Source organism: Gracilinanus agilis, chromosome 4 (assembly GCF_016433145.1).
Source record: "Gracilinanus agilis isolate LMUSP501 chromosome 4, AgileGrace, whole genome shotgun sequence".
Taxonomy (NCBI): domain Eukaryota; kingdom Metazoa; phylum Chordata; class Mammalia; order Didelphimorphia; family Didelphidae; genus Gracilinanus; species Gracilinanus agilis.
The window spans coordinates 15,997,927-16,013,263 of record NC_058133.1 but is presented as its reverse complement, the minus strand read 5'-3'; the positions used below and the strand labels follow the sequence as shown (position 1 = coordinate 16,013,263).

Genomic DNA, 15,337 nt, shown 5'->3' with positions numbered 1-15,337 from the left:
AAAAAATACTATTGTTGGCAAGACATAGAGAAATGGCAGGATGGAGAACTTGGAATTTGTAGGAATAGATGTGTCTAAAGTAGGAAAAGAGAGAAAACTAAAGCAAATGGAAAAGATCCTGGGAGACTGTGGGTGAATGAAGAGTAGCAACCCTTGAGGGAATAGCTAGGGCATCAGTGATCTTCAGAAGGGCCACTGGTGGTGACCTAGTTTAGGGGATGCTGGGCTTAGACTCCACAGAGGAAAAAGCATCTATGCTGGGGGAGCCAGTGATCTTTAGGGTATGTCTAAGCTTAAGTAATTTCTTCTGGTACCTTTTAGAAGGAGCTCTTTTCCCTTCAGGGCTCTGGAAGTTGATAGTAACGGATTAGTTTCCCCAGGGGTGAATGAATCAAGTTCAGTTCAATAAAATCACATCTGGGTCAAACTTATTTGAGTGTACATGTGAAGGTAGAAAAAACAAGTTATAAACCCCCCGAGTTCTATGTTATAAAATCGAAATAATCCTCGGCTTCTCTCTCAGTCGTTCCACATATTTTTCTGTTGTCAGCTCTTGTTCCTTCCTTCGTTTGTTGTTGTTGTTGTTGTTGTTGTTGTTGTTGTTGTTGTTTTAACCATTTCTGTCTTAGTAACAACTTTAAGACAGACGGGCAAGGCTAGGCAATGGGAGTTAAGTGATTTGCCTAGGAGTCACCAGCTAGGAAGTGTCTGAGGTCAGATTTGAACCCAGGACCTCCTGACTTATCTACTGTGCTACCTAGCTGCCTCTTATGCCTACCATCATAATCTCATATCCATTCCCTTCTTTCTCTGCACACACTCGGTACCCTGGTGTACGTACCCTCTCTTCACCTTTAGCCTGGACTATTGTAATACCCTTCTGCCTACTTCAGGTCTCTCCCCACTCCATTCCATCCATCTTCTACTTTGATGCCAAAGTGGTTTTTCCTAATGCCCAGGTCTGACCACGTCGCCCTACTGCTCAGGAAACTCTGGTGACTCCCGAATAACTCCAGAATCAAATCTAAACTATTTTCTTTGGCTTTTCAATCTCCTCCCAGCTTGGCCCCTTCCCCTTTCCTCCATTTTCTTACATTTTCTTCTCCTCCACACTCACTCTGATCCAGCCACACTGGCCTTCTTTGCTTTGTCTTACACATAAAACTGGCTCGGATAGAGCATATTGAAAACCATTTGGCAAGAACATTTTTTCCTATTAAGTATCGCTGACCAAGATAGAGGGAAAATATTGCCAGTGAGAGCCACATAAAATAGCCGTTTATTTTTTGGGAGAAAAAGGAAAGATTCAGAATCTGTACGTTAAGATTTTTCCTCCTGCTTTTTAAATAAGGAATATAAATCACTCAAACAATTCAATAGTGCTTAAAAAGTACAAGTTTCGAATTAGGGCCAGTTAAGGGACTGAGAAACATTCAAGGGCAGGAGAAGTCAAAGGAGAGAAGTATCCAGGCTCAAGGACAAGGAAGCAGGCAAGGAAGACTGAAAGGGAGAGAGGCTGACGTTTCCTTCTCCTTTTGACCCTCCATTAAAAAAAATGCACATTAAAAGTTTTTTTTCATTTTTATTGTCATGCAAAACACACTTCCATATTGTTGACCTCCATTTCCCCCTCTTAAATCCTTACCTTCTGTCTTAGTTTCAGTTCTAAAACAGAAGAGTGGCAAAGGCCAGGGAATTGGGATTAAATGACTTGTCCAGAGTCACACAGCTAGGAAGTATCTGAGGTCAAATTTGAACCTAGAACCTCCTGACTCCAGGCCTGACACTCTGATCCACTGAACCACCTAGCTGCCCCACCGGACATCTAGTCTGCAGCAATAGATAGATCACATTTTTCTTCATCCTTCCCTCCTATCCAATAATTCACCCAAATTACTTTCCAGACTTGAGCTTTTTTGAAGTTCTATTACCCAGACTCTTGCCCAAGACCCCAAAGCTATTATGCTATTTTGCTGATACCCAGGGACATGAAGCACTATGATGCAATTGCCAGGTTGTTGGAATTATAGTTCAGTGATCTGAGTTTGAGTCATGCCAATCACTTATAATGTGACCTTGGGCAAGTCACTGAACCTTCCTGGGCTCCTCATCTGTAAAACGAAAGGGCTGGACCAGATGGCTTCTGAGGGCCCTTCCATCTCTCAATCTATGACCTCATAGATTTGGCCTTCTCAGGCCAAAGCTGGACCCAACCCCAGTACTCTCTCCTATTTCCTGAGCAGCTAAACTTTGTTGTTCAATACATATCCAATTTTGCATCCTTATCCATCCTTATCCACTACTTCCTTTTTTCCTCCGCCTACCATAAAAGACAGACATTTCTTTCTTGGTAATCAGTTGAGGGGCGCCCTATTGCATAGAGGGCCAGGCCTGAAGTCAAAAAGATCTGAGCTCAAGTCCTTCCTCAGACACTCACTAGCTGTGTGAAAAGCCACTTAACCCTGTTTGCCTCAGTTTCCTCATCTGTAAAATGAGCTAGAGAAGGAAATCTTTGCCAAGAAAGCCTGAAATTGCTCACAAAGACCTTGGTGATGGCGACATCGAGTTCCATGCAGATCAGAGGAGGTGGTAGCTGGTGCCCAGGGAGACGATTCTGGTCAGGGGAGAGCCTGGGTGCAGTATTTGGCTTTAGAAATTGCCGAGAGTAGCAGAGTTCCTTCTCGGGGCCATAATGCCTGTCTGGAATGAAGATAGATGACACGGCGCTGGTGTTATTTCTTGGGCCGGACCCCCTACCGTCAGCAAGATTTCCCCCCAGCCTGTGGGTCCAGGTGATGGATTGGCTCGCACCGCTCTGACACCGTCTTCCTCCCGTGGTCTTGTGGTCCATCAGCGAAGAAAGCGAGCCGCCTGGCAGGCGCTAACGGGTAACCTGCCACTCTTGATGCATTCTTGGAGTGTTCTGGCCCACTTTGCTTTGATGTACTGCGATAGCGGAGGGCCCTCAGGCTGGCTGACATCCTCAGTATTTATGGGGTGGCTGGCAGCTGGATTTCTCTGAATTGGGTGGGCAGGAAAGGCGGCCAACATTTATACAAGAAAAGCAGAAGACCAGAAAAGGGGAGTGCTAGTGGCAAAAAGCAAGTCGGCGGGCATTTACGAAGCGTTAAGCATTCTTACTGTGTGCTGGCACTCTGCTCAGAGCTGAGCATCCACAGAAAGTCTGCAGAACTAGAATTCCTGCCCGCAAGGAGCTCACATTCCATTGGGAGCTATGTACAAACCAAACACATTCAGGATGAATGGAAGGAAGTCTCCAAAAGAAGGTGATAGAATAAAGGGAATCAGTGAAGGCCTGTCCTTAAATCCTGTGTCATCTAATTTGATCCCACAGTAACCCTAGGCTGTAGGTGCTATTCTTTTCCTTATTTTATAGTTGAGGAAACTGAGGCAGACAGAGATTATGTGACTTGGACAAGGTCACACAGTGCCTAAGGCTAAATTTGAACTCTGATTTTCTGATACTCTTTCCATAGTGCCACTAGAATTGGTACCACCACACTTCTGACTTTTTTTTAAACCCTTACCTTACTGGTTATCAGTTCCAAGGCAGAAGAGTGGTAAGGGCTAGGAACGGAGGTTTAGTGACTTGCCCAGGGTCACACAATTAGAAAGTATCTAAGGCCAGATTTGACCCCAGGATCTCCTGTCTCTAGACCTGACTTTCATCATTGAACCACCCAGCTACCCCGTGACTGATTAAAAAAAAACAACAAACCTCTTACCTTCCATCTTACAATCAATACTGTTTATTGGTTCAAGGCAGAAGAACAATAAGAGCTAGGCAATTGGGATTAAATAGCTTGCCCAGGGTGACATAGCTAGGAAGTGCCTGAGTTCAAATCTGGACCCAGGACTGCCCATCTTTACGTCTGGCTTTCAATCCACTGAGCTATCTAGCTGCCCCCACTAAAAGAATGATACTATTAGACATGGACCTGAGAAAGATTATCTGTCCATTTTTGGAGAGGCAGGCAAAAGTATAGCATAAACTCTGTGCTTGGAATCAGGAGGAACTGGGTTCAAATCCTGCATGACGCCAGCTGTGTGACTCTAGGCAGGTTGTTCTTTGTCTCTTTGGCTCCCCATGCATAAAACAAGCAGTTTGGGGTTCATGCTGTATGGGTTTAATATAAATTGTACCCCTTATTCTGTTTGAAAACCCATTTTTGGTCAGTGTCAGCCCCAGCCTTTGCCTGGGCACTGCATGGCTGCCTGAAGTCTGGAAGGGGGCTGGCTGAAGTTCACACACAGCTGGCAGAATATCAAAAAGTCGGACCTGAACTGTGCTTAAGTCTGTCCAACCGTAGAGTCCCAGGAGGAGTGGCAAAAACTGGCTCTAGAAGAAAGGGGACGCAGGAGGCGCGCTCTTCCGAGCCCTTGTCGCTCTCTCCTTTTTGGGGGGCATTTGGCTCTTGGCACGCAGGGACTGGGGATATTTGCTAGCGGCAGCCTCTTCTGCTGGACGAATGAGCTGATATAAATCAGGTGCGGACGGGTGATCATGTGATTTCTCTCGCTCTAACCTTTGCTAATAAATAATTATCAATTTATAAATAATCTCTAGAGAATTTTAATCACAAAAATGGCTTCTAAGGTTGCTTCCAACTCCAGAGGCACAGCGGGGTGCTGGGTGACAAAGGTCCTATCTGGGTGGTTGTCAGGGTTGTACAAGAAGCGTGGGGGCCAGGGGCAGTCCCATCTGGCATCTGATTCACTCTGTGGCCAAGCAGGGGAAGAGTTTCAGAGAAGCAGCTGGTGGTAACTCCCTGGGATGACTAGTTTCTGTTTGGACACAAATGTGGTGGGACACGAGTGAGCCCCTCCATCGACTCCCAGTGACTCCATGGATGACGGGGACTTGGGAACAACTGGAGACATAGAGGGAGATGAAGAGGGAGGGAGGGAGGAGGAGATAGGAAGGGAAAAGAACCAAGTAACGACTGGATTTTTTGTGTCCTGGGGAGAATGATGGAGACAATGTCATTCTCGTGGCTGCCGTTTCTACTTCAAGCATCTGCATCAAGGTGGAGCTGGTACTTTCTGATGGAAGGGGCTGCCAGTCATCAGAGAGGCTTCCTCTGGTTGAGCAGACCAGTTATTTGCGCCAGACCCTATTTTACCTGGGAATTAAAGCAGAAATTTATGAACCATTGCGAGGGAGGGGTGATCCATTTGCTGAGAGATTCAAGGGAGCTGCCATCTTGTCGATGTGGGTCCAACGCTCCTCTGTCTTTGCCAGCCCATCTTGGCTGGTGCCAGTGTCTTATTCACAGTCTCCAACAAGTCCTTTATGGAGACTCTGACCAGAATTCTAGAGGCCTTCCTCTAGGTCAGTGATTCCCAAAGTGGGCACTACTGCCCCCTGGTGGGTGTTGCAGCAATCCAGCAAGTGATGGCCACACTTTTTTTGTATTACATTCTATTCTGAGTTCAGTAAATAGTTTCATAATTTCCAGGGGGCGCTAAGTAATATTTTTTCTGGAAAGGGGACGGTAGGCAAAAAAAGTTTGGGAACCCCTGCTCTAGGTCTTTTACTTTATATCCTAATGCTTTAAAAATGTTTTATTGTTGCATATGGTTTCTTATACCCTGTTGGATCTTTTATATGATCATGAGCTACTACAAGCCTTGTTCACCTTTAATTCTGGACCCGGAATTTCATTAATGTGGGGGTGGGGGCAGAGGGAAGGGGAAGGAGGCACTCCCAGTGTGAAAATTCACTAATGCAGGCCAGCAACCCATCTATACCTATCTTAGAAGGTTGCTGGAGAGAGCTTAGGACTTCAGTGACTCACCCAGGATGACAACCATTGTGTGTCAGAAAAGGAATTTGAATCCAAGCTAATTGGTCATCCACTAAGTGACAATGCCTCTCCCCAAAAAACATTGTTGGTGACAGCTAGGTGGCTTCCAGGCCTAAAGACTGGAGGACCTAGATTCAAATCTAGCTTCAGATACTTCTTAGCTGTGTGACCCTGGGCGAGTCACTTAGCCCCCATCTAGCTCTTACTCCTCTTCTGCCTTGGAACCACTGCATAGATTGGTTCTAAGATGGAAAGTAAAGATTTTTTTAAATTGCTCTATTTGAATAAAAAGTGATTTTAAAAAGTTGTCTTTTGAGACTAGGTTGGACTAGCAGAATTTTACCTGTCAAAACAATTGGGATATTCAGACCCAACAGAATTTTCAGATTTATCCTTGAATTCCCCAGAATTCCCTGTGTCTCCTGCAGTTCACATATTGATAAATATAGTGTTTTCTCTGATTAGTCCTCCCACCTTTGGCCATTGGGCACTGGGAAGGCAGTTTGATATGTCTGGGCAAATGTTTCACGTACTTTTATGACTTGGTTTCCCACAGCTGCTGCCAATCCACACTCTGAGGCTAGGAGTAGAGCTGGACTCCTTCAATGGACACCATTACATCTCTTCCATCATGCCTGATGGGCCAGTGGCCACACTCAACCTGTTGAAGTTGGAGGACGAGCTACTGGAGGTGAGCTCAGGAGGAGGAAAAGCAACCCCCAAAGACATCAGTTGGACTGAATGACCACTGAGGCCCCCACACTTCTCAGATTTTGAGTTGTTTTCATTGGACACTCAACTTTGTCTCCCATGCACCTGGGAATTAAAAAAAATTATGAATCATTGTTAGGGAAAGGGGACCCATTTACTGAGAGATTCAAGGGAGCTGCCATCTTATTGACCCTCTATCTTTGCCAGCCCACCTTGTCTGGTGCAAGTGTCTTATTCTCATTCTCCAACAAGTCCTTTATGGAGACTCCATCTTCCTCTATGTCTTTTACTATATAGCCCAGAGTGTTCTTGAAGCTGTAAGACTCTACTTGCTCTCAAAGCTGTCCTACTTGTCTGGCCTTCTTTCTGTCCTTTTCTCTCCATTTTCTTTTTTCTTTAAACTCCATTTAATTAATTAATTAACTAAGATATTTTTCCCCCCCATGGTTACATGATTTATTTTCTTTCCCTCCCCTCCTCCCACTCCCTTCCCAGAGTCAACGAGCAATTCCACTGGGTTTTACATGTATATTGATCAAGACCTATTTCCATATTATTAATTTTTGCATTAGGGTGATTGTTTAGAGTCTACATCCCCAATTATATCCCCAGTGAACCATGTGACCACACAAATGTTTTTCTTCTGTGTTTCTACTCCCCCGGTTCTTTCTCTGGATGTTTTTCTCTCCATTTTCAAAAATGATTGCTCAATGACTCTCTTTTCTTTTTCTTTCTTTTGCTAACCTATCTCTTATTTTCCAATCTGCTCCCCCTCCCATTGGAGAACAAAATGGATCCGTTCTATCTGTGACCCTTTTGAGGCATATGCTTAGTCTTGGGTTCTCTAGGTCAAAGGCTTATAGACAGTTTAATCAATGAATTAGCATAATCACAAATTACCTTCCAGGATGTTCAGACCACTCTCTTCCTAAACTGTCTACAGTCTGGCTCCCACCCCCATTGATCAACTGAAAGGTCTCTCTCCAGAGTTACCTATGATTTATTTGTTGTCATATCCAGTGATCTTTTATCAATGCCCGATGTTTTTAACCTCTCTATTGCCTTTCATACTGTTGATCACCTTCCTTTCCTGAATTGTCTGTCCCCTGGAAAGCTTCTCATTGTACCAAGGTAGAAACCAGGGTCCAGGGAAGTCCAATGACTATCCAATGTTGCACCGCTAGGAAGCATCAGGAGCAGGATGTACCGAGCTCCGCTGCCTCCAGAGCCAGAATTTTGACGTTTTATCATGCTATGGTCGTTATTCCTTGCCTTGTGCCTCAATTTGCTCCCTTTGCTACTTTTTCTTGAATTAAGGTCTTCTATGACTCTTACAGCCAATGGTGTTCCCATTACCTCATATTATTGCTCCGTAATTATTCTTGAGTCTCATAGTTCAGCTCCAGAGAGCCATCTGTGGAGTCAGTGGAAAATGGCAGCCTTCTCATTAAAGAGAGTCATTGACCTAGAGCTGGAAGAACTGCTGTGAATATCTAGTCCAAACCCCCTCATTTTACAGGAAATAAGGAAACTGAGGCATGGGGAAGTTAATTGTTTTGCCCATAATCACACAGGTAATAAGCATTGGAGGGGATTTTGAAGCCAGACCCTCTGGCTCCAGTATTCATTCTACTATTCCCTACTGATTTTCCTTTGGTCACGGGCAACTAAACTTAGGAGGTAATACTTTTTGGAAAGTTTCCCATCCATCCATTTTTGATTCTTCATATATTTTGAAGGCGCAAGGAAAGCAAGGACAACTGGCGCTCCAAGATGGTTCCTTTTTTCCCCAAGCTCTCCTTTCACCCATTGTTTTCCTGAAAATTAACCAGTTGGAAAGTGGAATTCTACAGTTCACTTTCTGATGCTGCCTTCTAGAGGTGCCAGTGAGCTCTGAGTACGAGCTGCAAGAGGCCCAAGAAGGAGAAAGAAAGCAGAGTTGGCCGGTAGTGACCCACATCCTTTGTTATTCCTTCTGGAAGCTGCTCATCTAGGGAGGGACTCGGGTCTGGTGGCCCTGGGCTAGATGTTGTAAAGAGTGAGCTGCCCTGATGGTGGCCTCAGGCCTGGAGGGGCTAATAATCCAAGACCTACTGGATAATCAATCCCTGAATAACTGAGACTTGACAGGGCTTGGGACCACATTATAATCTCAAATGGAAGCCTTAGTGGAATATTAAACATTTTACATTAAAAATTGGCTGCTTTAGAAAAACTTAATAGGCAGCTCATGTTGGACAAATGTAATTATATATATTGTAGGTCTCTTAGCCCTTTTTATTTATGACCAGAAGTGTATCCAAAAGTTGCTGAACTGAAAAAAACCATTTTTTTTATTTGCTTTTTAGAGCCCAGAACCTGAAACAGGGCTATGCTTTGAGTTTAAAACACTGAGCCGAGCAGCAGACTCGGGAAGTTATTTACGGCAGTTCTATAAATGCCCATGGACAGAAATGGATAATGAGGGTTGTGACTGCCCCCTTAAGTCCGATGAGTAAGAAGGACTCCCAGGCAGTGCCCTAATAACTGGAGACAAGTTAAATGAATAAGTAATGAGATAAATAAATATTTAAATGTACACTAAAGAGAAAAACCTAAAAGGTGATGTTCTCATTTGTTACAGCAATAGGCTGCACACGGCATACTACTGGGTGCTCAGCCTGGGGAGGTGCACTGATGGACAGTCGCCCAATCCCCGGCAGCAAGGAGCTTCTAATCGAATTTGTGCTGAAACAGAAGGCATGGCGCTGTCTGGGCTTTGGTCAGACCATTTCTCAAGGACTGCGTTGCGTTCTGTGCTATAGCTTAGGAAGGACACTGGTTAGCGAGAGCGTGTGAGGAGGAGGGCTACCATGAGGGTGGCCTTGAGGATAGAAGGGCCCGAAGTCAACGTCCTATGAGGACTGGCCGAAGGCTTTGGGATTTTTAGACTGGCGAAGGGAAGACTCTGGGAGGGAACAAGACAGCTTTCTTCTACATCTTCAACGGTCTGTCATGAGGAAGAGGCATCACCTTGCTTTTGTTTGGCCCCAGAGCTTGGGAATGATTGTTGACAGATATAGAGAAGCTAAAAGACCTTCCTAGAAATTACGGCTAGAAAGGAACCGTGGCAGAGTGGTTTCAAATCCTGCTTCTGGCACCTACTGGCAGTGTGACCCTGGGCAAGCTGCTTAAACAAATAGGAAGGGGCAGTTAGGTGGCTCATTGATATAGAGCCAAGCTTGGAGATGAGAGGTCCTGAGTTCAAATGTGACGTCAGATATTTCCTAACTGTGTGACCCTGGGCAGGTCACTTAACCCCAATCGCCTAGCCATTACTGCTCTTCTGCTTTGGAACCAATACTTAGCATTGATTCTAAATTGAATGGTAAGGGCCTAAGTAAATACATAGGAAATAATAAACAGCAAGAAAGCACTAGGGTTAAGAAAAAGACTTCTTTTAGAAGATACGATTATAGCTGGGAAGCTAGGCATAGAAGAGAGCCAGAGACAATGCCCAGAGCCTTGAACTTAATGAAGAAACCTTTGTCAGTTCCTACTATGTGCCAAGCATTTTGCTAAGCCTTGGAGATAGAAAGATTTAAAAAAAAAACCAAACTTTGCCTGCCCTCAAGGAATTCACAATCTAGTCAGGGAGAAAACATGCCAACAATATTTACAAACAAGATTTATACAGGAAAACTTGGAGAATATCAACAGAGAAAAAGTGATAACTTTGGGGGAAGAGTTCTTCCTGGGATGAACTTTTAGGTCTAACCCGTCTCCCTTGTCTGTACCGAGAGCCTCACATAACTAGAATGGGCCACTTTGGAGGTGATCAGCTCCCCCTATCAGGGCAGGTCTTCAAGAAGAATCTGGATTTACACTTGCTGGGAATGTTATGGTGGCAATTTTATAGTTCTGGGATCATGTGGAGTAAATGATAATAATGACAGCTAACATTTATCTCTAGTGATTTAAGCTTTGTAAAATACTTTATATAACTCTGTGAGGTAGGAACTATTATGATCCTTATTTTATAGATGAGGAAAGTGAATCTGGGAGAGGCTAAAAGTCTCCTCAAAGGTCATCCAGTATCTAAGGTAGGATTTGAACTCAGAGCTTCTTGACTCCAGGTCCAGTGCTCTGTCCATTGGGCCATATCCCTACCTCTTAAATATCAAAGGCTTTTCAGCTGTTCCCAAATTTTTACTTCTGTTCTGCTCTTCTTTGCATTCATCAGGAGCCTTGAATGATGGTCTAGTTGTCTTACTAGAGTTGGCTTTCTCAAGTGTGCATATGAATGAGTGAGAGCTTGTGTGTGTGTGTGTGTGTGTGTGTGTGTGTGTGTGTGCATGCACATGCATGCTTAAAAGAAGTTGATACCTTTGTAAATAATTAAAGCCTGGGAGAGGTGTGGCTGGCTTGGAGCTAAGTTCCCGAACCATGATAGGTCCTTGAGAGAGCCTTCTAGAGACTATTGATCTACCCTTCCATATCTCCTACATTGGCTACATAAATCCTTGGTCCCTGAGGAAAGCTTCCGTATAAGGCACTTATCCGTGAATAGAGTCACTCAGAGACATTAGCATGGGAAGGAAGTTATGTAACTGGGCAGAGGAAAACTTCCCTGATGGTCAGCAGGAGCATTTGGATGGAGAACAGATGGAAGACAGAGAGCAAATGTTCTCCTTGTAACCTGGGGCTTATTTTGGCATTCATGGCCCAATTCTCTACTCAGGGCCATTTCCTGATAGTCTGGGGTCATTGAAGAGGCAGTATACCTATTCCCTATGTGGAATTCTGGAATTGTAAATCAGGTATTCTTTGGGAAGAGAGGGAAGAAAGGGTATAAACACATAGTGCCTCCTGCGGCAGCTAGGTGGCACAGTGTATAGAACAACAGACCTGGAGTTAAGAAGATTTGTCTTTCTGAATTCAAATCCAGCCTCAGATGTTTACTACTGGTGTGACCCTGGGCAGGTCACTTAACTCTGCTTGCCTCAGTTTCCTCATGTATAAAATGAGCTGGAGAAGAAAATGGCAAACTGTCTTTGCCAAGAAAACTTTAAATGAGGTCACAAGAGAGTTGAGGATTCAAGTAGAATGATTGGACAACAAATAGTGCCTACTATGTTACTTGCACAAAATCCTTGTGAAGTAGGTGCTATATTGCCTGAGAAAATTCAGGCAAGAAATTAAGTGATTTGCCCCAGTTTATACAACTAGTATGTATCTGAAGTGGGATTTAAACTCAGGTCTTCCTGATTTATAATCCACCACGTTACCAGTTGCTTTGGATCTTAACCTGAGATCTGTGAATGTTAAAAATATACATATTTTGATGTAATTTATTTCCTTTGTAATCCTGTGCATTTATTTGATGGATTTAAAAGCATGACTTTAAGAAGGGACCCACAGTCTTTACCATAGCGCCAATGGGACACAAAACCTTAAAATCCCCTATTTTAGAGGGTTCTAGGTGTTTTTTCAGATCTCTTTCAGCTCTCCTACTTTGGGATTCCATTCTGGGTCTCTTCAGGTGTCAGAAAAATTGCACAAATAATAGAAAAACCAATTTTCAGCACTTTCATTCTTTCTTTCTCATTTGGCCCCATTTGCCACCCTGGTCCACTTTGTGACAGAGGTAGCTTCTTCTTAGTATGGCTCCTCTAACCCCCAAGTTTTCTCACTGATTTACTGCCTGGCGGCCATGAGGTTTCATCGTGCCTAATGATAGAAAGACGTGTCAACAGAAAGACAGATAGAAAGAGAAGAGGTAGAAGAGGGCCCAGGGCAGGAGATTGAGTCATTCTTGGATCTGCATATCTCTGCTAAGATACTATGCTACTTGCTCTTTCCCAACTCAATGTTTACTATAATCTGATGAGAAAGTAGATTTGTAATGTTTTATCAGTGGTAAAGCACTAAACAAGTACAACCCTTCTTTATTAAAAATAACCAAGTAAAACAATAACAATAATAACTGTCTCACAGTGTGTGTTGTGGCTCCCATCCACTGACTCTCCCGTCAGTAATGGGAGGAGGCAGTTATGTTATTTTCTCATCACATTTCTTGAGACTAATATTTTTCAGTATAATTTATCAGATCCACTTTTGAATGTTGCTTTTATTTCTGTTTTTGTTTATGTAGTCCTCTATTCACTCTGGATCTGTGCAGTAAGTCTTCCGAGGGAATCTCTGAATTCCAACTTTTCACCATTTTGTTTGGCACAGTTTCATTCTTTTAAAAAAAATATTAATGCTTTTTTTCTTCACATCTTGGTAATTTTTCACTCCCTACCTCTCCCCTCATTAGATTTTTCCTCTTGACAAGGAAATACAATAATTAAAAATATCTAAAACAGAAACCTCATTTTAACAAGGTATACAACACTTGGTCCTAAACAGCCTCTTATACCTCTGCCAGGGGGAAAATAATATTATTGATTTAGAGTTGAAGGAAACCTTAGAAATCCTCTAGTCCAACTCCTCTCATTTTATAAGTCATGAAGGTGAAGTCCTGAGAGTTTCAATGACCTATATCCAATGTCACATGGATAGCGATAGAGGTAGGATTTGAACCCAGGTCCTATGTTTCCAATAGATGCTTCCAAAGTTTGTATTCTTCTTACTTTGTTATATTGCTTCCCAATTCCCTTGAACTTTCAATTTTTTTGCTTTTTGATATTTCACTTTTAACTTTCTTTTCAATGAAATGGAATGTATTATTGAACTTGAAAACAAGAATACCTTAGTTCAAAACCTTACTCAAACACTAGTTGTGTGTCCCTTAACCTCCTTTTCCTCAGTTTCCTCATCTGTAAAATGAAGATAATGATAACATTCCACTAGAGTTATCATGAGTATAAAGTTCTTCACAAACCTTAGAGCTCTATATAAATATTTGTTATTCTTATTATTTTGTTATAGTTTTTCCATACATTCTGCTTTTTTTTCACTCCTCAATTGATAGAAATCTTCCAGTGTTTTCTCTAAATCTATCCTATTCATCATATCTTCAGGATAATAATATTCTGTTATATCCATATAGCATGGTTTTTTTTCAGGCATGCATTGCCAGTTTTTTGTTCCTCCAATGAGTCATTTGCCTTTGGAAAGAACTTTTCTCTGGTTTTGTGTGTCCCAAATTGTATCCCTTCATTTATTTATTTATTTATTTGTTTATTTATTTGCTCATCCATCCATTCATTCATTCATTCATCCATTTAATCACTTATTCATTCATTCGTTTGTTTATGTGTTTATTTATTTATTTGTTTGTTTATTCGTTCATTTATTTGTTTATATATTTATTTAGGCCTTAACTTCTGTGTATTGGCTCCTAGGTGGAAGAGTGGTAAGGGTGGGCAATGGGGGTTAAGTGACTTGCCCAGGGTCACACAGCTGGGAAGTGTCTGAGACCAGATTTGAACCTAGGACCTCCCCTCTCTAGGCCTGACTCTCCATCCACTGAGCTACCCAGCTGCCCCCCAAATTGTATCTTAAAAGTGCCCTAAGACTTTTGGGATACCCTGTATACATATGGAGCATTATGCAGAATCGTACAAATAAAATTTTAACTAGATTACCCTCGATCTAAAGATAAATTAGAAGCTACATTAGTCGGGCCTTGACCTCTTCCTAAAATACATTCTTTTCCCAGAAACTATTCCTTTGAAAAACAGCCTTTTATAAACTTCCATAAACCTTACATGCTTTTCTCCTGTGATCAAATTACAGACTATAAAATTAAGAAAAGGCACTGCTTTTTTGTGTTGTTGTTGTTTTTTGGAATAAGTTATAGTTGCCGTAAATCCATTTGAAGAGGCTGATATAACAGGAAGACCATCTGGGGCTATAGAATGCATTAGTGGTTGCCTTGGGGTCTTGTCTTATCATTCAATAGCTAAAACTTAATGGATAAAAAGATTTTGCTTAGCAGGACTTTTTCCCTCTGAATTGCTAATTGGACTCATGTACATCTCCTCCTATATAAATGAATTTTAGAGTCCTTCCCAATGCACATTTCCCTCATCTCCTAAACTTCCAATACAATGTATGCAAAACTCTTTAATGGACTGAAATATTTATTTCTGGCTTCTTCCTATTATGACAAATCTAGAAGGTTTTGTTTTTGTTTTTGCTTTGTGTTGAGGATTTGATAGCTCCTGAAGCCTGAGAGAGAAGACTTGGTTACCTTGGTATATTTTATTTTGACTTCAATTTTAAAAAATAAGCTTTGGGGACTTCTAGGTGGGGTTAGTGGATGGAGAGCCAGGCCTAGAAATGGGAGGTCCTGGATTCAAATCTGGCCTCAAAAGGTAAGGGTTTAAAAAATGAAAATAAATTTAAAAATAAACCTTTTGCTTCATATGAAATTATTCTTCTGAATGAGTGAAAATATCTCCCCATCTCCAATTAGAACCTTGCTTTTGACATATGAAAACAATTAAACAAAGCATCTGCATCTGATAGTGTATGCACCATTCTGCCCTGGGATTCCTCTGCCTCTGTTCTTGACACATTTTAGATTATATTTCCCATGGATCCTGGTGCCAACTTTTGAAAACTATTGGAGCAGAAAAGGCAGAAAGAAAAAGAAATTGAAGACCATTTGTACTTCTTCCCAATCCTACAACTCCCAAACACTTTTCCAGAAAACAGTCTTCCTAGATATTTTAAAGGGTTAGCAGATTTGGAAAGAAGATACCGTGAGCAAGTTACTTAAACCTCCTTGCCTAGATCTTACTACTGTTCTGCCTTGAAACCAATACTTAGTATAGATTCTAAGGCAGAAGGTAAGGGAGGGAGGGAGG

The 15,337-nt window shown here is 42.3% G+C and overlaps 1 protein-coding gene across 1 annotated transcript in view; it reads left to right on the top strand.

Annotated features, from left to right (window-relative positions):
* PATJ (PATJ crumbs cell polarity complex component) overlaps positions 1-15,337 on the top strand; it is a 332,079-nt gene that overhangs the window by 47,949 nt on the left and 268,793 nt on the right. Inside the window, exon 15 of the mRNA XM_044674774.1 lies at positions 6,385-6,519. Coding sequence (XP_044530709.1) covers positions 6,385-6,519 — 135 coding nt within the window. The remainder of the gene's footprint in view (positions 1-6,384; positions 6,520-15,337) is intronic.